This window comes from Pelobates fuscus, chromosome 5, assembly GCF_036172605.1.
Source record: "Pelobates fuscus isolate aPelFus1 chromosome 5, aPelFus1.pri, whole genome shotgun sequence".
NCBI lineage: Eukaryota > Metazoa > Chordata > Amphibia > Anura > Pelobatidae > Pelobates > Pelobates fuscus.
Genome location: NC_086321.1, coordinates 150,076,583 through 150,100,055, shown reverse-complemented (window position 1 = coordinate 150,100,055; position 23,473 = coordinate 150,076,583). Strand labels below are relative to the sequence as shown.

Genomic DNA, 23,473 nt, shown 5'->3' with positions numbered 1-23,473 from the left:
ATGCAGCTAAAGCACTACTATGACTCAATCCCACACAGAGATAGGCTCCACAGAGACCTAACATGGTACGAGAAGTTATGCTCTCAGGGCACCCCATTGGAAAATGCTATTTCGAAACTCTACCAACATCTACTAACCGGCCCCGAACTGGAAAATAACACCTTTAAACGACACTGGGAACAAGCCATGAACAAGACCTTTACGCCGACACAATGGGACAAGGCCTTGATATGGCAGCATAAAAGCTCCTCTAGTTCCCACTACCAAGAGGTAAATTATAAATTACTCTCCATGTGGTACCGCACACCGGTGTTACTTCACAGGATTTTCCACACTACACCACCAACATGCTGGAGATGCCAAGAGGATAGGGGAACCATGCAACACCTGTGGTGGGATTGTGGACATATTGTTCCCTACTGGGACCGAACTAAATCCGACATCCAACTAATCCTGGGAGATGGCCTCGACTGGTCGGAAGAATTAGCTTTATTACACATCTCCTCCCAACCGGTGTCCACCTACAAGAAGTCTATTCTACGCCACCTACTCAACGCAGCCAAATCGCTCATACCAGTATATTGGAAGAAAACAAGCATACCCACACGGGAAGAATGGATCCGCAGAGTCGAGGATATCAGATCAGCCGTAGCTCTAAAGGCGGAACTGACGGGCAGGGAGACACAATTTGCTGAAGCCTGGTCACCGTGGTATACCTACCGTGCACGACCATAGGAGAGATACGGGATGCAGACGGGTCGTGGGACAGTAACACGTCCACAACACTCACGATACACGCAATGCACCCCGAGACCACTGTTTCACACCCACTCAAGCAGACTGAGACGCTAACATACCGCATATATGACACAAACGATCGAGAGACGAACACATCCCTACCGACTGGACGAGCACATAGGCCTATACTCCCTACAATGACTTCCCTAGACCTCATTTTACCACAACCACGGGAAGACTCTTAGAGATGGAGACCACACCCCCGCAGGGAGCACAACGAAGGGCACCTCGCACGGACACCACCGGGGAACCTACACCACTAATGGGACGACTTTGCGATAAGGTCTTGGGATGTGTGCAGCAACCCTGAGATTCCACAACATACACACACCAGACTTCTGCGTCACCTCTTCCCAGAACGCCATGAACAAGTTAGGTCCACGATCACACCGAACCAAGCAATTGATAGGCATACCTCTTCACTCTTTACCCCCGTCATGCCGCAACATGACCACAGAAACCTAGTTAGTACCTCTGCCTGGACACCGACCACCCTTCCCGGCCATATAACTACTACCGAACTAGATACTGTACTAGGCCCCTACACTTACCCACCTAGGCCCACTTCTGGGTGGGAGACGCAACTGTCCTAAGAGCGAAACCAATACATAATGGAATGAAGCGAGATAGGAGGACACTGATTACACAGCGACCTCGATCCACACGGATCGCCCCCCCCCCCCACTGCTTCCCCTGTCCCCACACAAACACCTAACAACACCCCAACACTACTCACTCCTCCACACGATCTCTAGGTAGATCGCCCCTCTCCTTTAAATTGATCTGTACGACATACCTTCACAGACGACGGTCTGGGAATACACTGTGACAACTGAACCTCATCTGTTAAATACCTATGACGGCTATTATGCCTACCTCACCCTAAAACACTCGGACGCTCTTGGTCCCAAAACATGTTGACGCTCAGACCCCTTGAACTGCACCCTATAGAACAGGAACAATTTTCACAATGTTATTGGTACATAACGCTGCTATAGAACAAAACCTCGTTTACACCTGTACGTACCCATGTTATTTGTAACACTGTTAACCTACCGCATTTTTCACTAAATGTTCCTCGGGGGCCTGCGTGCTCACCATTATCCCTGCTTTTCTATTAATAAAATCTTGAAAAAAAAACATCCCCATTGGTTGTTTTTTAGTTCACAAATTTTTTTACACAAAATATATAAAATATTCTAAATGTATTCTAAATATATAAAATATTTCATAAAGGATGTGAGAGCGGATTGTGAGTTAACCAACCATGTACCTAGTGACAGTGTTCCGTATTAAATACCCTAAACATTTAGTTTTTCCATTTTCCTTTAAATTCCTTTCTTACAAAATCGGCTATCATGTGAGGCATAACAAAAAATGCATAAATCACTGCTGCATGTTAGATATATTTTTTTTTTTTGTGTGTTTTGCTTCTTTTTTTTTATATAAAATGTTGGGTATTGGTCTGCATTTTTGCAGTTCTACTAGAATGTCCATGTGAAATAACTGTTCAATGAATTAACCCCAAAATGTTATTCAGTTGAACACTGGCTAATAGATTACGGTAAATCAAAGTTATTCACAACACCTGGATGTGATTAAATAAGGGACTTAGAATCCACTGAGACTTCACTACATGAGGGGTCTGTTAATCTTTGCCAGGTACAATTATTTCTGTGATTGCTAAGGTATAGAAACCAACCTTGCCTGATGTTTAGCGTACCTGTAGCTTTTCAAATATATTCTTTTGGGTGGCTGATCATAATTGTCAATTTGGTTGCATTTCTGGTTTCTCTAGTAACTTTGTGCAGAAGTGCACATTTTATGGATATCTTGTTAACGGACTGTCTGTGCTTCTTCATTAGCTCACACGGAGATTACCACCGATCAAGGAGGCTAAGCCACGGCTTCAGAAACTCTTCAGAGACTTCTGGCTGTATTCTGTTCTTATGGGGTTCGCTGTGGAGGGATCAGGTAAATCTAGTTATACACACACATTGTACCACTGCTTTCATAGCCTCTGCAGGGAACTCTTTATATCATAGTCCTTTTGTCCTTTGCAGGCCTCTATTCGCATCACTTCCAACCTGTGTCTGCTGCTCTCGCTGTGTATCACTGTGTACCTGTACTCTGCAGTGTTCCTCTTGTAGAACCATCTCCCTGTACTATGCAAGGTTCCTCTTGTATCACTATCTCTCTGCACTCTGCAGGTTTTCTCTTATCACTATCTCTCAGCAAACTGTACACTAAGAATCTACACTCTGCAGTTTTCTCTTGTTTCACTATCCCTGCACCCTGCAGGTTTTCTCTTGTATCACTATCCGTGCACCCTGCAGGTTTTCTCTTGTATCACTATCCGTGCACCCTGCAGGTTTTCTCTTGTATCACTATCCCTGCACCCTGCAGGTTTTCTCTTGTATCACTCTCCCTGCACCCTGCAGGTTTTCTCTTGTATCACTCTCCCTGCACCCTGCAGGTTTTCTCTTGTATCACTCTCCCTGCACCCTGCAGGTTTTCTCTTGTATCCTTTTTTCTCTTCACTCTGTATGCACTATCCATACCAGGGCTGTCCAACCTGTGCCCCCCTTCCCCCCCCCCCCCCCCCCCAGATGTTGCTGAACTACAACTCCCATGATTCCATGGCTATCTGTTTCATTGAAAGAATCATGGGAGTTGTAGTTCAGCAACATCTGAGGGGCCGCAGGTTGGACAGCCCTGATCTATACTTTAGATTTGAATTGTGTATCACTGTTTTCTTCAGGGCACCTCTTGAATCATTATCTGTTTGTTCTTTGGGTTCTTCTTATATCTCTTCTCAATATCTTTTTACTCTGAAGGTTTCCTTTTGTATCACTTCATCTCAGTACTCTGGGTCATTTTTTATTACTATTTCTCTGTTCTTCAGGGTTCTTATTGAAGTGTAGTTGTAATTTTATTATGTTGTACTCTTAAGGTTCCTCTTGTATCACTATTACTCTATTCACACTTTCCAAGGTTCCTATTGTGTCACTATCACTTTGTACTCCTTTAGGGTTCCTCTTGTATCAAGATCAATGTGTCCTCCTTTAGGGCTCCTTTAGGGCTCTTCTTCTATCACTATCTCTGTGGTTCTTTTTTAGGATTCATCTTGTATCACATTACATTTCCCCAATCCATTTTAGGGTTTCTCTTTATTGGTAATCTTGTTGCATATTTAGTGGTTCATTTGCGCCAAAGTCTCTTTATGATTTCTAGGGCTTCTGTTATAACCCTATATCTCATGTGCGTACATGTTTTTGCTTGTTTCTCGGTCTTCTGTACTTTAAAAGAATTTACTGATGCCTATTTAACCTACAGTGTCATATACACACACATTCATATATTCACAAATGTGTGCATGACACGTTCTCTTTTAGGTAAGTATATACATTATGATGGTATTTACCAGTAACTGTAAAAACATGTACTTTCCCAAGAACCACTTCCTCCACCGTGGGATTGGGTGGTTTCATGCTCACATGCCTCTACTACAATGGACATGTGGGATGTACCATAATTCCAAATGGATGTGCCATGAATTGTGTGATCTCATACCCGGCCAGCAATCCCTATTTATTGCCTTTGTCTCCATGTCTTCAGTAGAGAAAATCAAAACAATAAGAGAGATACATTTTCACTTATGAATGTGCTAGCAATTTGACCAGCACACTATGTAGGTGAAATTTTATTCCTTATTGGTTGACGCCAAATAATTATTCATCTCTGTCTCATAGCCCATCAGCATGAAGACACATACAAACCACATGAACCAGGCAGCAGCAGTCGACGTGAGATATATAGATTTGTTTGCTGGTCACTTGCTCTTACTGCTACCTGCCCTTTGCTGGACTTAGCCTTGTATTATGGCACTGTAAAGGCATCTCTATTGTACTAATACACCTTTTGCTCTCCGCCTGTATGTGCTGTATATGTGTAGGACCTCACACTTTATTGGATCAATGTGCACATAACAGCTTTGCCATGTATTTTGCCTGGATCTTGCCAGGATACTCAATTTATCAAGCTGCTCTTTAGGACTCTTGATAAACCAATGTTTTAAAGGTCTTCTGTAATCCATTACTTCCCTAAAAATATATTTTTATTTAATGGTCTTAGTTGTTAAAAATGTTCTTCAGTGAGATTGATATAGTTTTCACTATAGGGATGTTTCTCGGTAGACCATAGAATTCGATATTTTATTGAAATACCAGCTCTTCTCGGAGTACAAGCACTGAGGAAACACTATTTCATCAAGTAGCTCATTATATTATAGTCCGTTGCTTACATTTTAGAGTCTAACATGAGGATTACAATAATTACATGAGTTTCCAAGTAAGGCACTTCCTAGATCACTGTCTGTGTGTCTTTTACACTACATTTCCCCTTTGCTATGTGATATGTCTTGTGCAGCTACTTGCTTGGAATCTGTTCCTTTACTCAGGACTGTCCAGCAGTACAGTGTGTTTAAGATGTGCTCAAATAATGAACACTTGTACCAGTTCTTTGTGCATGTTAGTCTGTTAGAAGTGTTGTCACTGGTTCACTTTTGCTTGTGTGAGCAGATCTAAAGACATTTTCTGTGCTCTCGCGTTCCTGTGGTGCAGTGTTTCGGTGCTAGGCTCCTAATTCTCTGTTTCCTCCAATTACACCATTTTGTACTGTCATCCCCCTGTGTGTTATAGAGCTCTTCTTGTAACTCTCTCTCTTTCTTTGTTGTATTAGATCCCCATTGTAATATCATTTGCATTTCCTTCATTTTCCTTGCATCACTTTACTGCGCTTAGTATTGAGATCTCTTACCATTATCTAGTGCATACCATTTATCAATACTTGTCTGAGTTAGACACCCGCTTATGTCAATATCTGTGATCTCCGTAGAGTGCTCCTTGTTTTCTTTTTCTCCATCGTACTGTCCTTTCTTCTGTGATCTCCTAACAGTATCTAGTATTCCTCATGTATCACTCTCTCTGTGTTGTATTGAACATCCTCTTGATGTTAATGGCTGTTGTCTAAAGTGTTTTTCTTGTGTATTGTTCTGTCCTTTGTACTGTAACCTACATGTGTTCTGTAGGGATGTTCTGTAGTAATGTCTGTGTTCTCTCTACAGTGTCCTTGTGCTCCTTTTTCTGCACTCTGCTGTCTCTTTATTGTGATCTCCCTGTGTTCTCTAGGGTTTTCCATTTATCACCATTTCTCTGTGCTGTATTGGAGCCCTCTTTTTTTTTTTTTTTTTTTTTTTTTAATGTTTCTATATTTGTTCCATGAGACCTCCTTGTGTTGTCTCTTTATTCTGTGTTGTACTCCCTTTTGTCTTGTCATCTCCCTGTGCTCTCTAGGGCTACCCTTGTACCACTATCTCCCTTTACACTGCAGGACTCTGGCCCGAGGAATGGTACGAGGGTGTCTGTGAAATTGCCACTAAATCCCCTCTGCTGACCTTTCCAAGCAAGGAGCCGCTTCGATCTGTTCTACAGTACAACTCTGCCATGAAGAATGACACCGTGACTCCAGTGAGAAACCCTATACATCTACCTCACACAATTAGTTTGATCTGCTTCATTAAAATGATAAATAAGATGTAGATGTTCAGTTAAAATATGATTATATTCCAAGTGCAGTAATGTAATGAGAAGATAAAAACATAAGAGCAATAGCTGTTAACTCCAACTAGAATCTATTATTTTACCACAACTATATCACTTCTAGATTGTAGTCTTTCTAAGTAGTCTTTTTTTTTTTTTTATCAATTGAATAATCCTGGAATGTTAGGGGGTACTTGAAGACTGGGTTGGGAACCACTGGCTTAAACAAACCAGAGCCCTCTGTGTCAAATTGCAGGGCGTGGGAAGGCTTTATAAGCGTTTCCCCGCCCTGCGGAGCTCAGTCTCTGCGGTGCCCTCGCTGGGTGAACATGGATTTTTTTTTTGTTTAGAAAAAAGACTTCAAATGGTAAGTATTTTTATTTACAGAGACTTAGTTTTATTCCCCCCCCCCTCACTATTTTTAGAGTGAGGGGGGTAAGAGCCCCCACCCACCATTGTCAATTAGGGCCCCCATCCGCTGCTCATGGGTGGTGACTGGGGGTAGGACCCATGTCTCCCCCCCCGACCCCCTCCCCCCCATTGTCAATAGGGACCCCACCCGCCACTAATAGGGGAGGTCTGGGGGGTGGGACAAAAGTCTCCCCGCCCCCTTTTTTACCTTTGTGCCCCCACCTGCTGCTCATGTGTGGGGATTAGGGGAGCCGGGGGAAGGGCAATAGGTCCTCCCCCCCATTTTCATTTTGGGCCCCCACCTGCTGCTCATGGGTGGGGGAGGACCTATGCCCCCCCCACCCCCCCTTTGTCACTAAGGCCACTAATGGATGGGGGACAGGACAATAGGTCATGGGTGGGGCCAGGGGGAGGACAATAGGTCCTGCCCCATTGTCACTATGTCGTCCCCCTGTTAATTGTTATAGGTGCCCCACTAAGGAGCACTTAATTTGAGGCGTGGGGGGGGGGGTCTTTTTTACAACAGTGAGCAGCTACTGGCTGCTTACTGTTTAGAAGACATGCCCCTACTCGCGGCATACCGAATGCCAACACAAACTGTTCATTCTGTTAGGACAAAATTTGGTAGTTTCGCCGCTGTCCTATCTATATGACAGGACGCTGGGGAATAGTAAAAGGAGGCATTGCGGAATTAAGGTGAGAATTGTGGGAAAATTCCTTGAAGAAGCGTGTCAAAGCTGGTCAAGCGTAGGAAACCTCCATAAGACAAGGTAGTCCCTACTTTGTCTTATGTTTTAAAGAACACTAAAGCAGACAGGAAGAAATGAAGAACAGATCCTGACAGAGGGAGAGACGTGGAAGCGATTTGGGAAAGGTAAGTTTGGCATAACAGTGCCACTTTTAGTAATCTACAAAAATATCCATGAGATGTCAACAATCTATGTACTATTTATGGAGGTGTGCTAACAGGCATATTTGCATAACCTTTAAAAACAGTTGCTGTTTATGACGATACTGTAGAGTAGAATGAAATGGGATTTCTCTTTGTAGGCAGAATTGAATGAGCTGAGAAGCACCATTATCAACCTGCTGGACCCAGCTCCGGAGGTGTCTGCACTCATCAACAAGTTAGACTTTGCAATGTCTACCTACCTGCTGTCTGTGTATCGCCTGGAGCACATGAGGTGGGGGACTTGTGGCTTGTGTTCTGTGTTGGCATAAAGAACTGTATATTGTTTTGCTAGCTCAATGTTACTCATGAGGTTCTTACTTGTAACATCTGTTCCATGCAGGCCTTGTTTCATGTGATTCCACTGTTTTCTCTTAGAGTCCTGCACTCCACAGATAAGGATCGTTTCCAGGTCATGTTCTTTTACTTTGAAGACAAAGCTATCCAGAAGGATAAATCAGGTTTGTCACTGTGTTATTAATGCTGTCCATTAAACCTCGTCCCAACAAGGGTTCACTCAGAAGGAGATCACAAAACATACTTTCAAGGACAAATGACTGAGCAAAGCGTTTTTCGGTTTATATTCCATTCTGAAAAAAAACAAAATACTGTATTTTTTTTTGTGTATAAGACGACCCCTATTTTTGAGCTCAAAATTAAGAAATAACTATTTTAAACATCACATAGAACAGCATTGATATATTAGAGGTGACTTCTAAGGAGATCAACACACTTCTGACTCTCATGCCTTCCCTGAGGTACAGTACTATGTGAAGTTAATGGCTCCATAGTGCATGGTGGGAGATTACAGCTCCCTCAATACAGCAGGTGGTGTGAGGGCATGCTGGGACATCACAGTAGTATTCCCTCTGCTCCCTGATTTCAATTTCCACACCCATAAATATAAATCAGAAAGCAAGACCTACCTGAAGTGGGGCATACCTTAAGATGGCTGCTCCTTTTATGGTGTGGCATGTCTCTGGAGTTCCATTGGTGGTAAGTGTTCATATATGCTGCAGCTCCCACTCTTCCTTCTTCCTTCTTGCCACAGCATTTAGAAGTGGATCGGCGGGAGGGAGACCTGGTATGTGTGTGGGCCGTGGCACACTAAAACGGCAAGTGCCATCTTGGCTTAGGCCCCGCGCAAAAGTGTTATTTTTTGGTTTTTTTAACCCCTGCAGTGACATTCCGTGTATAAGACGACCCCCAATTTTAGGCTAAATTGTTTTAGAAAAAAATGGTCTCGATTGTTGTCTGGTTAAATCTGACTTCTAACATTGCAGCAACATCTGGACATAATGCTGTAACCCCCATATGACATGTATTGTTCCATAAATTCAAAGTTTGCAGTCACAGATCATTGTTCTTTTTCTCCCTAATCCGTTGGAGATCAAATCCATATTCTTACTCAGAGCTATGCAAATGGAAGTGAGATTTCTTCTCATGAATTTTGTGGGGGACCATCCAGTGTTACATGCTGTGTGGAACAAATCTCATGGTTTGGTCTTTCTCTTGCAGGGATGATGCAGTGTGTTATTGCAGTAGCAGATAAAGTATTTGATGCCTTTTTGGCAGTGATGGCGGATAAGGTGAGCAAACATACAAAAGCCAACATTTTTTAAAACCTTTTTTAAAAAGCCTTTCCATACAGTGGGGCTCATGCCTAAATCGATTCATAGTATGAATTTAAAGGAAGCACCTACAACCTAAACTGAAATGTTATCAAGGAACAAAAGTTAAAGTTCAATGTCAACTAGCCAGACCTGACCATTACTTGCCAATGCAAGTCTCCTTGTCCTTCTACTATGTGACCTTTGGGAATAGAGCATCTTCCCGTGCACCCTACCGATCTAAAAGTTGACTTTTCAATAATCTAACAATTCTTAGCATTTGGTGTCTTTCAAGTCTATAATTGCCTTCTTTAAATTTATAGTGAAGTTAGAAAACAAATAACCGTAGACATTTCAATTTAACGCTTTTTTCTATGTCTCTGCACATCCAGAACAGGAAGTAGGAGGAGTGCAGCTGTGACACTTTTTTTTTATATAATCTGCTGGTTTTAAACTGCACTAAAAATCCTCCGATACAGTGGAGGGAGTGATAGTACGCTCACCAGGGCTGAGATTGCTCTTGTCAATGACTATTGTAAATTTTGAGCTGCTCTCTATTTATACTAGAATTAAAAAAATAAAAAATGTAAATACTTTTTTTTTGCGTGACAAATTTCAAGACGTTTGTGTGTGTATTCACACTCCATGTTTAGGCAATACTTAAGTACAGTTGCAAGAAAAAGTATGTGAACCCTTTGGAATGATATGGATTTCTGCACAAATTGGTCATAAAATGTGATCTGATCATCATCTAAGTCACAACAATAGACAATCACAGTCTGCTTAAACTAATAACACACAAAGAATGAAATGTTGCCATGTTTTTATTGAACACACCATGTAAACATTCACAGTGCAGGTGGAAAAAGTATGTGAACCCCTAGACTAATGACATCTCCAAGAGCTAATTAGAGTGAGATGTCAGCCAACTGGAGTCCAATCAATGAGATGAGATTGGAGGTGTTGGTTACAGCTGCCCTGCCCTATAAAAACACACACCAGTTCTGGGTTTGCTTTTCACAAGAAGCATTGCCTGATGTGAATGATGCCTTGCACAAAAGAGCTCTCAGAAGACCTATGATTAAGAATTGATGACTTGCATAAAGCTGGAAAGGGTTATAAAAGTATCTCCAAAAGCCTTGCTGTTCATCAGTCCACAGTAAGACACATTGTCTATAAATAGAGAAAGTTCAGCACTGCTGCTACTCTCCCTAGGAGTGGCCGTCCTGTAAAGATGACTGCAAGAGCACAGCGCAGACTGCTCAATGAGGTGAAGAAGAATCCTAGAGTGTCAGCTAAAGACTTACAAAAGTGACTGGCAAATGCTAACATCCCTGTTGGCGAATCTACAATATGTAAAACACTAAACAAGAATGGATTTCATGGGAGGGTACCACAGAAGAAGCTACTGCTGTCCAAACAAAACATTGCTGCACGTTTAACGTTTGCACAAGAGCACCTGGATGTTCCACAGCAGTACTGGCAAAATATTCTGTGGACAGATGAAACCAAAGTTGAGTTGTTTGGAAGAAACACACAACACTATGTGTGTCGAAAAAGAGGGACAGCAAACCAACATCAAAACCTTATCCCAACTGTGAAGTATGGTAGTGGGGGCATCATGGTTTGGAGCTGCTTTGCTGCGTCAGGGCCTGGACGGATTGCTATCATCGAAGGAAAAATGAATTCCCAAGTTTATCAAGACATTTTGCAGGAGAACTTAAGGTCATCTGTCTACCAGCTGAAGCTCAACAGAAGATGGGTGTTGCAACAGGACAAAGACCCAAAGCATAGAAGTAAATCAACAACAGAATGGCTTAAACAGAAGAAAATACGCTGAAGTGGCCCAGTCCTGACCTCAACCCGATTGAGATGCTGTGGCATGACCTCAAGAAAGCGATTCACACCAGACATCCCAAGAATATTGCTGAACTGAAACAGTTCTGTAAAGAGGAATGGTCAAGAATTACTCCTGACCGTTGTGCACGTCTGATCTGCAACTACAGGAAACGTTTGGTTGAAGTAATTGCTGCCAAAGGAGGTTAAATCAGTTATTAAATCCAAGGGTTCACATACTTTTTCCACCTGCACTGTGAATGTTTACATGGTGTGTTCAATAAAAATATGGCAGCATTTCATTCTTTGTGTGTTATTAGTTTAACCCCTTCAGGACGGGTGACGGACAAGGTCCGTCATCCTGGGGATACCCTTAACGACGGGTGTCGGACCTTGTCCGTCACGCGGTAAAACTAACCCCAGATTGCGGCGATCGCGGGGTTAATGGTGCTCCGGTCTGCCTCTGTATTAGAGGCAGACCGGGAGCACCGGATCGGGCTGTCCCAGCACATGTGCCCGCTCTGACAGCATGTCAGAGCGAGCACATGTGCTGTGTATACTCACCTTCCGCCTCCCTGCACTTCCGGGTTCAGTGTGAAGTGCAGGGAGATGGATCAGTGATGATCCTGCCCCCTGTGTAAAAAAAATAAAGTTTTAATAAAATCCCCACCCCCCTTTACCCATTTTAATAAAAAATTAACCCCTTCCCTGCCAATTGATCACTGACTACAGTGATCAATTGGCAGGGATTACATTTTACTGTCATCTGATTTTATTTTTTAACCCCTGAGGGTTAATTATTATTTTTTTTAATCCTCAGGGGTTAAATTTATTTTATTACGGTAATTAATTTAAATATTTTAAAATTATATATTTAGCTAACTGGGGTGGGTGGAAGTTAGTGGGGAATTTGGGGATTTTGAGTTAGGCTAACTAGGGGTTAACGTAAAAGTTTTAAAATAAGCTTTAAAAAGTAAAAAATTACTTTTTAAAAAAGTTTTTTAATAACGTTTAAGTAAAAAATAAAAAAAGACACCCGCCTTTACCCAGTCCAAATAAAAATGTACCCCTTCCCTGCCAGTCAATCACTGCCTACAGTGATCAAAATACAGATCACCGTATTATACTGTGATCTAATTTGTTTTGACCCCTGAGGATTAACTTCTATTTATTTATTAACTCTCAGGGGTTCAATTTATTTAATTAATTTAAATATTTTATAATTATATATTTTGCTAGCTGGGGTGGGTGGGAGTTATGGGCAAATGGGGAATTTACAGTTAGTGCTGCTTACTGCTAGGTAGGGGTTAACGGTAAAAGAAAGCTTAGAAAAATGTTAAATCTGTAAAAAAAAAGTTTTAAGAAAGTTTAGAAAGTTTAAAAAAAATAATAAGCAAAACAAGTTTAAAAGCTAGTTTTAAAAAGTAAAAAAATACATTAATAAATTATTTTACAGTCGTAGCACACATAAGGTTTGCAAAATATACTGTGCAAACTCACTTTGTGTGTCAAAAAGGCAGAAACACCGCTTATTACCACTACACTTGGTACAAGCTAGCGGAAAAATTATCCCACGCTAAGGTTCAAAATATGCCTTTTGAAATACCCTGGGATGTGTTCTTTAAGAAATGGTATGCCTTTATGGTGTAGTTGTAATATGTAGCCTGCTCAAGTGCTCCAAAGTGGAACACGGACACATCAAAACCCTCCATGAAAATTCACACTTAAAAACGTAAACTTGTCACGTCTCTTTTACAGCACTGTAACTTCACAAAATATTGCCAAAGACATACAATGGGGGTGTCATTTTTACTCAGAAGACTTAGCTGAGCATATTTTGGGAGGTTTGAACTTAGTGGCACATATGAAATATACAAAAGGCCCAGCAAAAATGTAATCTGTATGTAAAAAAAAATGCCCAAAATAATTTTTTACCACATACTTTGGCATATATTGGTGAAAAAATGGGGGCATGTTAAGGCACAATATGCACCATATGAGATACCCTGGAGTGTCTACTTTTACAAATGGTAGGCCTTTGTGGGTTTTTTTGAACAGTCAAACTATTATAATACCCCAAATGGAAGCATTGGCTCAATAAATCAGTCTCTCAAAAATCTACTGTGAATACTGAAAAGGACAGGTCTCATATATGGCACTGTAGCTTCACGAAATAGTGCCAAAGACATACAAAGGGGGTGTCATTTTACTCAGCAGGTGTAACTGAACACAAAATAAAACTTTGTAAAGGAATAGCACACACCAACTTTACAAAATACACATGAGAAGTTCTTTGTTATAAGTTTGTGTGCCAAAAAAAAAAAAAAACACAATTTTTCTCCAATATTTAGCAGAGGTTGGCGGTGAAATGACTATGTAGAAAGTGTCAAAACAACCTTAGGTAAATAGCCTGTGGTGTCTACTTTATATAAATATATACTTTTGTGTTGCAATTTTGTTTTCTTTTATGGCTATTAAGCTGACAAGACAAACATACCAAATTCTAAAATTGCTCCACATTAAAAGTTTATTTTACTCCTTGTGCTTTGTGACCTGTAACTACCGAAAAAAAAACTTAAAATCCCAGACACATTATATATTCTGTAAATCAGAACAACTAAATGAATTTATTTTTAATTGCTTTCTTTAACCTGTGCTAATTATGCACACATTATTATTGCAAAAACTGTAAAAAAAAAACAATTTTTAAATTTGTTTTTGCATTTTTCTGTATTTTTTTGATAATAAATAAGCATTATATATATATATATATATATATATATATATGTGTTACATCAAATTAAAGCCCTTTCTGTCCTTTAAAAAACAGTATATAATGGTCCTAGAGGCCACAAAGGGACAGTCTTCCTACCCCTTTGGGGATGACCCTCTCTTTTTATTCGGACCTGTCCGCAGGAACGCTGGCCTGGCGGAGATCTCTGAGCTCCTATACAGCCTAACTACGCCAGCACCAAATCCAGTATCGCTGGGGCCCGAACCACACCCTTAATATAAGCAAAGGAAACACCAAGTATGTAGTCCACAACCCCCAAGAGGCCGTTGAAGCGATACAGAGTATGAACATTCCCACGGACCCACACGGTCTAGCACCACGACCCTCTAGCCGCACACAACGGCTGGGAAGCCACACCATAGACGCCCCGGAGTTTGTGCCCAGGAAACAGCCGACTGACCCATACGCCAAGGCCACTACATGAACAGGGCCGCGGACTTGCCAGCCACATACCGCCACCGTAGAAGCAGATGGAACTGCGAGGACCAGAGACGGTGTTTTACTGGACTGGGACTGGGATGTTGACCGCTCAGGGGGGTTGAGTAAAAGTTCCGCACACACGATTTGGCCATAGAAATATCTATGTAGCATCTCCCGTTCCTCACTACCAAGATCTCGGAAAGCAGGCCATGACCGAACCCCAGCCTTACACAACACGCAGTGCGACTAGCTTACCTGCGACCCCAACACACCAGCATACACTCTCCAGCGCTTACATAACGACAGCCAGGCTTTCTTACCCACATAGCGGGCAGGACGGGGACACACATCACTTAGGGGCACCCAAAGACCGCAGACACGCACCCAACGGACCACACACACACTCGGAACACACAACGAACTTATAGATGGAAGGTACTCTTGAGATCTGGGTTTCACCCCCGTCTGGCCGATATACCAAGCTAACACAAGCTCCAGAAAATATAGTCCGAGCGCACGTTTTACTTAGTTCTTGTTTACATCTTACCCCCAAAGGGTATGGGCTGAGCACCGGGACAGGTTACTCACTGCTCATTAAGCCAAGACCTACTGCTTCCTAATGTACCATGATGTGTGCCTTTTCCGTTGACTTTGTTTGGTCTGTTATTTTTTATGTTATTATGATTTTATATGCTTCCTAGGCCTGACACATATCTGCCTCGCATACTGTGATTTTCTAGCTCACCGGTTTACCAGTATAGTATCAGGCTGACTCCTAGATGTCACAGATACCAGCTATGCAGGCGCTGTGGAAGTTTTAGACCCATGAGCAGACACAAGCTGTTGCTTTATTTCTGCATTTTTTCTTTTTATCTAAGCGCCTAACAATATCTCAAGCACCTAACATGACAGCTAACTCAGCGTGCCATTCCCTTACCACTCATGGATACACGCAATGTCCTGCCCACGCACTAGGACACTACACTTTAAGCACAAGCAGGACGGTATCCATATAGTTAACAACGAAACATGCATTGACTGTCTGGCGTACATCTTCAAAGAAAGTGTGAGGGGATGATACACCAGCACCATAGTTACCTGGAACAGGTTTTGCTGTAGCTTCTGTTGCGGCCATCTTGTGATAAAGTTATATTTAAAGTTATATTTGAGTTTTATAATGGGATAACAATCTTAGGTGGTATTATAATATCTGTGTGAACGCTTCGGTGAGATGTTTAGGGCCATACAAGCAACAATACCTAAGTCTTAATATTACAAAGCAACGTTTAAATGAAGCAGAAATGTTTAGATAATAGTCTACCTATCTTATTATTATTTTTATTTCTATTTTTATTATCTCCCAACATGTAACTAACTCATACTGTTTTACCTAGATAAGTCCAGGTTACCTGTCTAACCTGTCAGTTTAAGCGCACCCTAACTACTGGGACATAATTACATGCTAGCCTGAATTACTCTTGTTAAACTGAAAATGTGCTCGTGTACCAAAACCAGGACAATGTCCTTGCGTGATATTTTGTGCCTGCAGAAGCTATTGTGGCTAAGCATACCATTTTACATATCTGTGCACACAAAAATGTAATATGGCGCACAAGTAGCACAGGCGATCTAGCTGTGCAACCAGCATCGTTACTTAATTTTATCTCACTCAACCTTCTTAAGACAAATCAACTGTTTAGTTCAGCTGTTAAATATAAAAATTGTGCAAATTCTCATGCCACTGTCTACCATGTAAAATACTTGAAATACGCTGTTGTGGCGCTTGTCGAAATATTGTGTCTACCTGCACTGCTAAAATAATTTTAAGAAAACAAACCGTATATAATATGTGTCGGTGCAATAAACGAGAGAGATGCAAATTGCAGTTGAACGCAAACAGCCAGAAAATGCAAAAATTGCTTGAGTCATTAAGCGTAAGACAAGCTTCTGAAGCTGTGTCCTTAAGGGGTTAAGCAGACTGTGATTGTCTATTGTTGTGACTTAGATGATGATCAGATCACATTTTATGACCAATTTGTGCAGAAATCCATATCATTCCAAAGGGTTCACATACTTTTTTTCTTTCAACTGTATGTATCTCCATACTTACTTGGTATTTCTAACACTCCTCTTTTATCAATAACAGTCATTGGCATATCCCTCAGCTTGCAAAATTATGTTTAGTGTTTTTTTTTTTTTAACTATTCAGAAAGAAAATATTACGGTGTGATTCTTAGTACCTCCTAGGAAAGATCTGAATTGTTTCATATACAGCTAGTTTTCATATAAATTTGCCTTCCAGCCCAAAACAAAGGAAAATGAGCAAGAGCTGGAGCGTCACGCACAGTTTCTGTTGGTGAACTTCAACCATATCCACAAGCGCATCCGACGAGTGGCCGACAAGTATTTGTCTGGACTTGTAGACAAGTGAGTTAATGCATCGCTCATCTTCATTAGTATATCCAAACATTCTGAGGTTTGATTCACCATGTTTTGTATTCCAAAAATGTATTTTCTGGTTACCAATCCCTTAAAATACCATGAAAAGCAGGCCATGAAGCCATTTGACCTACCCACCATTCTGTGGCTACCCAAACTATTTTGACCACATATCCTGCTGCTACCAGAGAAAATTAAATTGGCGGTGAGGGTATGGGACATGAATAGGAAAAAACTGGAAAGCCCTACCCTCCTATCAATGGCAACCTTGATTAAAACAAACACATACTGCATTCCAACTTTCCATGCAAAACAATGGATAGATAAAGGGGTTACACATCTATCACAATTGTTCAAACACAAGTTACTAGATTTTGAAACCCTTCAGGAAGATTACCACGTCCCTCAGGCCTCACAGTTTTCCCATACACAATTAAAATTGTTCATGCACAAGTATAACACACAGACACAACTAGCTATGACGAGTTACTAAAATGTAGGCCGCTCTCATGGTGCTACCAGCTCCTCCAGTCCTCTACACACTTTGTGGACTCAAAACCGGCCGAACAATGGGTCCACAATTTACAGTGCTCAATAACCCGGGAACAATGGGAAACCATTACAACGTCACTTAAACGAATTATTAAATCAGCAACGTTACTAGAACAACACAGAAAGACACTATATAGGTGGTACATGGTACTCACAGGAGGGCACGGTGCTTCACATATGGTGGAACTGCAATCTCATCACTAAATTCTGGAGATCAGTTATCCACCTGATACAAGAAACCACACTCACACACACACCCTTCAAACCAATAACGTACCTCCTGCTACATATACCAAACAACATCCCCAGGGGAACACCGAAATTGATGTTCCATTTTCTCTTAACGGCCCGGCAGGCAATAGCATGATTGTAGAAAACCCTAAGGTCACCACAGGTGACAGAATTATGTAACAAGATCAACACACAACACATATACAAGAACTGCTAACACAGTGTCTTCCCTATGACGACACCAGCCGTGGGGGCTCTGGAGCACCTGGAGATCGGGTTGACACCTGACAAATATGTAACTATAAAATGTATAACAGCACACATTACCGGTGCCTCCACTGGACGTGTAAAGGCATGGGGCATGCCACGAGTAAATGTATGCCTAATTGTCATGACACGAGTGAATGTATGCTTAATTGTCATGCTGTATGTACACACAAATGTAAACCTAACACGTCTCTTCTAGATATGTTGCTGGAAATTGTGGATGCCTCCCCCTTCCCTTCCCTCCTCTACTTTCTGTACCCCCTCCCTCTTGTTACTTTGTTGAAAATGACAATAAAAACATCAAATTGAGGGGAGGGGGGGGAGGGGAGGGGAGGGGAGGGGGGGGGGAATACAGTAGTCCACCAGACATTTCCGATTTCTTAGCTACATTTCATATTCATTTTCACATGCTTTTATACAGATTTCCCCATTTGCTCTGGAGTGGGACTGTGTTGAGAACAATGTTGGACATCTTGCAAACTTTGTCCCTTTCACTTAGTGCGGTATGTATGCAAGCTGCAAAATTTAAACTTCAAGTAGAATTTACTAGTGTTCTTAGCATTACTGCTAGATTCACCCTCAGAACATGCAATGTTTTTTTATTTTTTTATTTTATATTCATATTTTGTTTGTGTTCATTTCAGGATATTCATAAGGACCAACCATACTATGACATTCCTGATGCCCCATACAGAATAACTGTTCCTGATACCTACGAAGCTAGGGAGGTAAAACATTAGTATGGAGCTATGTTTGTTTTGTGTTTTTTTTTTTGTTTTTTTTTAAGAAGATAATTAGTTTTTTTTTCTGTTATCTGGGATGCATTGTAGTCAAGCAGTTTAGTAAAAAACAAAAAAACAACCTCCTCTTGTCAATTTGTGTATGTAGCAAAACTTGTAATGTTTAAATAACTGATTTATTGCAGAGCATTGTGAAGGACTTTGCTGCTCGTTGTGGAATGATTCTACAAGAAGCCATGAAATGGGCCCCTTCAGTGACCAAATCCCATCTACAGGTATTCACTATTGTGGGATCAAGGTATCATTTGACTTTTTGTTTCCTAAAAAGTCACCTACTGCTGTTTACACTGGCATTTCAAGGCTAGAATGTAGTGTGTAGGTATTTTTGGGCACGTGGTTTAGAGAAGGAATGTAAATAAATTTCTGAATAAATCTAGGCAGATGTTGATGTGTGTGATGTATGAGAAATTACAGCTACTCTGTCTGATTTTTCAGGAATACCTAAACAAACACCAGAACTGGGTGTCTGGCCTTTCACAGCACACAGGCCTTGCCATGGCTACAGAAAGCATATTGCATTTTGCCGGATACAACAGGCAAAACACAACTCTTGGGGTGAGTAATAAAAATATGTATTGAAATTTAGAGAAATGAAAACTTTCTCAAATACATCGCTACAGTGTGATTGCTTTACTTCTTAACATAAGATTCTGGACTTGCTTTACAAATACAAGTTTACCATGGCGCGTATTTAAGAACAAAGTTAGCCTCGAAACGTCTGGATATGTAGTAAAGGAATTTTTACTGCAATAAACCGCCCAGACATATAGAATCAGTAATGCATAAGATTATGGTTAACTATTTACTTGCACAGTTCAATCCTCTGCTTCCCAATTGCTTTTGATCTGTAGAAAACAAATTTGTTATCCTGTAGTGTGGCCTCCCAGTTAAAGTCACTGACTCTCTGTATCTCAACCCTGGTTAATTGAGGCTAATGCCCCCCACCCACCAGTGCATTGTGTGTACTCGCTGTGACAAAAACCCTTGCATGTATTTTATCTTTATTTTTTCTTTTGCGGCAGTCTGCCTGTGAGTTATTCATCCTGTCAGCCTTTCATGCAAATATATGACTGCACCAGCCCAACCCTTATCCATTTCACAACCTGGGGAGTGAACCACCCCTTTTTCTGCACGCTGGCACTTCAAGGGTTAAATGTAGACATTCTTTGTTTTGTTTTTATTGTTTTTATTTTTGCTCTAGAAATTATTTGAAAGCTAATAACTACAGAGCAGATTTCAGTTTATAGAGGCTGCAGCATTGAATGTCTTTCTAGCACAGTCATAGGTGTGCTGACTGAAGCATGGGGTGTCGTTTTGTGTTAGTACATAGCATGGCTTCCTGTTTACTCTTGTCCATTGTATTTTGTGTGTGTGTGTGTGTGTATGTGTGTGTTTTCTTTCACTTGTCTCCATTCACAAGTTTAACTCCATTGCTTTTTCTCCCATTTCCTGCACTGATGATGTGGTCTCATTTACCATATGTTCCTGTTGCCCTTATCCTGCATTGTGTGTTGCCTTCCCCTCCAGTATCCAGCTTCCTATGTCCAGGTTTGTCCTAACATGCACATTTGCTGCTTTTCCTGTCCTCCTCATCTTGGTGCAGGTCTTCCTGTTTACTGCCAGCTCTTCTGTGCTGCATTGTTAACCTGGTGTCTGGGAGTGCTGATAATTGCTTTGAAAACTGTGCAGTCACACCATGATGGAGTTCTGCTGGTTGTGCTCTATTAACATCACTAACTGCTTTCAGGCCACACAGGAGATTGCTGTGGGCACCAGCGGTGGCTGGATGGGTGTGCATTTATATTTAGAGTTAATGGTGGAATCTAATATTGGGAGCTATTTCATAACTACTCATTATGTCACTTCCGCTGTACTGGGAAACGCAACTTGTCTTAAGAGCATGTACCTTTACCTGTAATTCGTGTCACAAATTCCAATCCAGCAAAAACTTTTTGCATTTGTTAAGGCATTAAGTTCTTGCGAATTGCCAGGGGCATTGAAATTTATACTATACCCATCTCAATGAGGCTGCATAGACCTACCTTTAATATTCCTGCCTGTTCACGCTCATCTCTCTTGGCCATGGTTCTGTCCTTCTGACAATCAGATGTTAAGCCTGTATTCATGGTCTGTAAACAACACTTCATTTACTCACTATAGATGACTCAGTTAACTGAGCGCCCAGCCTGTGTCAAGAAAGACTACTCCAACTTTATGGCATCTCTGAACCTGCGCAATCGCTACGCTGGTGAGGTGAGGTTATGTGTAATGCTCCTTGTGTGCATATGTTTGTTAAAGAGGATTTTATGTATATTCTTAGTAGCACAATCTACTTGTCTGTCATGGCTTTCTGACATAGAATAATTTGAAATTAGAAAAACTGGGGCCCATGTCTAGGGCTCTGGACATTGAGAGTACTATTTGCTAAAATCTTACAGGGTTATTCACTCAAGTGAGATTTGCAAGAGTAAATTCAGAGTGAATTTTACATTTAAGGCCAAAACCGCTAAACTGAACACAAAATTGACTTGGAGATTTTCTATATTTTTTTTTGGCTATTCTGGCCTAAGGTTTCAAATTCACTTTGATTTCCAAGCAGTTGTCCCTTTAGTAAATAACCCTGTAAGAGTTCAATTATTATCATTATTTATAAAGTGACAACAAACTCCACAGCACTGTACAATAGGTGGACTAACAGACACGTATTTGCAACAGGACAAGTTGGATGCACAGGATCAGGGGGAGTTGAGGGCCCTGCTCCAGTGAACTTAGATTCTATGGGGGAGTGGGTTAATGTGACACAAGAGGTAAGATTTATTTCATGTATGGGAAAAGTAACTTGCTAGAGGAGTTTACAAATGTATTTATACAGTAGCAGGAGAAGGAAGCAAGGTGAAGTTACCAAGGTATGAGGAGGGAAATCTGAGTTCTGTGGAAGGATACTTTTAACTCTGGCTGTGGGGCAGAGATATATTAGGGTGAGACAGACCTGCAATAAAGCTAACGAATGGAGAGCTCCATATTTGCACAAGTGAGGTGAAAGTTAGTCAAGCAAAATAATATAATATTAATAAAAGAAGGGATGGGGATGTGCAGAAATCACAGGGAGTAGTCATTTACATAGTGCACATAGTGGGGAAAAAAACTAAAAGGGACACTATAGTCACCTGAACAACTACAGCTTAATGTAGTTCTTCAGGTATGATCTATAGCTCCCTGCAGGCAATCTAATGTAAACACTGTATTTTCAGAGAAAATACAGTGTTTACATTGATTGATAGGAATACTTCCAGTGGCCGTCACTCAGACGGCCACCAGAGGGACTTCGTATCGTGCAGGGCCCTAAAAAGGCCCTGTACACGTCAGACGTATTAAAATACGTCTGACGTGTGCAGGAGAGAGAAGGCACTGTGTGCGCGCCTTCTCTCTCCAGCCTGTCAGCAGAGGAGGGGGGCGGGCAAAGACCGCGAGCTGAGCTGTCACTCAGCTCAGCTTGCGACCGAGCACACCGCGCTTATGCGCGGTAATGCGCTCAGGACTTCAGAGGGCGTCATGAGTGCCGCCCTCTGAAGTATGTGCGCATGTGTGGCGAAGCCGCGCATGCGCACAAGGGAGTAATGACGCTTCCAAATGGAAGCGTCTGATTGCTCCCTGCTCGCGCCCGCCTATTTCATCATTTTGACGAAATAGGGGGCGCAGCTTCACGAGGCTCCCGGCGCTGGAACCAGGTGAGTAAAGAGGCTTGGCTGGAGAGTCCCTTTAAGGAAACAGGCCAAATATGTAGATAGAGTAGGAATGGTAATACTAAACACTGACGTATGTGAGAAGGCCAAAAGGTGTTCCCAGGTTGCAATAAATAAATGTATATAATATAATAATTCTTTTTTTAATATATATAGTTTATTATTTTTGCAACATGCATAACACAGTAACATTTAGCTACACGTCACATTATTAGGACCTATTCAATTCATTTTGCTATTTAGAAATCCTATCTTAGTTAGTGCGGCTCCCATTATAGATTAGTGTTATGACGCAGGGACGTGATGACCTTGAAGAGCCACAACATTATGAGGTAAAAAAAAAAAAATACGATAATAAATAAGGTAAGGAAAAATATTTGGAAAAAGTTAACTAAATTATTAATTAAACTATTCACAAAATTATATAAAAACGAGAACAAAAAGGATTAGTGATGAAGGGACAAAAAAGATAAAAGTAAAAACAATATATATATATATATATATATATATATATATATTGTTTTTACTTTTATCTTTTTTGTCCCTTCATCACTAATCCTTTTTGTTCTCGTTTTTATTTCATACACATACAGATAAATTATAAAAATTGTACTTACCAGTGGTTCAGTATAAAAAGTGTATATGCAGATTACATGCAGGGAAACCCTGGAGAATCCTTGGTAGCGGACCAGGAAATGATCAAGGGGGCTGCAGAAAAACATAAGATAAATAATTGGACCAAATTGGTCTACTCTAGGCAAGTCATTGCATATGAAGGAAAGTAAAAGAATGAAAAAAGAGAAAGGGGTTAGGTGGTGGGAAAACCCAACACCACTGCCCTAAAGTAGGTTACAGGAGGTATAAGGGGCTTAACCCCAGAAACTTATAACAAAAAGACAGAGAGAGTGGGGTAGAGAATCCACCTACATAAAAAAGGTGGAAAGTCAAACCCACTGAATTATACCTCCTAAAATCAAACGTCACATAAATAGGGTAAATAAACCTTTATTTAAAAAATAAATA

At 41.1% G+C, this 23,473-nt stretch overlaps 1 protein-coding gene across 5 annotated transcripts in view; it reads left to right on the top strand.

Annotated features, from left to right (window-relative positions):
* The window catches only part of PI4KA (phosphatidylinositol 4-kinase alpha), a 120,669-nt gene that overhangs the window by 65,375 nt on the left and 31,821 nt on the right, over positions 1 to 23,473 (top strand). Inside the window, exons 20-33 of one of the 5 annotated variants that reach the window (XM_063454473.1) lie at positions 2,664 to 2,772; positions 2,862 to 2,972; positions 4,551 to 4,604; positions 6,190 to 6,326; positions 7,860 to 7,993; positions 8,137 to 8,219; positions 9,277 to 9,347; positions 16,721 to 16,845; positions 18,329 to 18,410; positions 18,552 to 18,635; positions 18,833 to 18,922; positions 19,143 to 19,262; positions 20,235 to 20,255; positions 20,868 to 20,960. In XM_063454473.1, coding sequence (XP_063310543.1) covers positions 2,664 to 2,772; positions 2,862 to 2,972; positions 4,551 to 4,604; positions 6,190 to 6,326; positions 7,860 to 7,993; positions 8,137 to 8,219; positions 9,277 to 9,347; positions 16,721 to 16,845; positions 18,329 to 18,410; positions 18,552 to 18,635; positions 18,833 to 18,922; positions 19,143 to 19,262; positions 20,235 to 20,255; positions 20,868 to 20,960 — 1,314 coding nt within the window. The remainder of the gene's footprint in view (positions 1 to 2,663; positions 2,773 to 2,861; positions 2,973 to 4,550; positions 4,605 to 6,189; positions 6,327 to 7,859; positions 7,994 to 8,136; positions 8,220 to 9,276; positions 9,348 to 16,720; positions 16,846 to 18,328; positions 18,411 to 18,551; positions 18,636 to 18,832; positions 18,923 to 19,142; positions 19,263 to 20,234; positions 20,256 to 20,867; positions 20,961 to 23,473) is intronic. The other 4 variants (XM_063454475.1, XM_063454474.1, XM_063454476.1 and 1 more) reach the window with 4 other exon arrangements.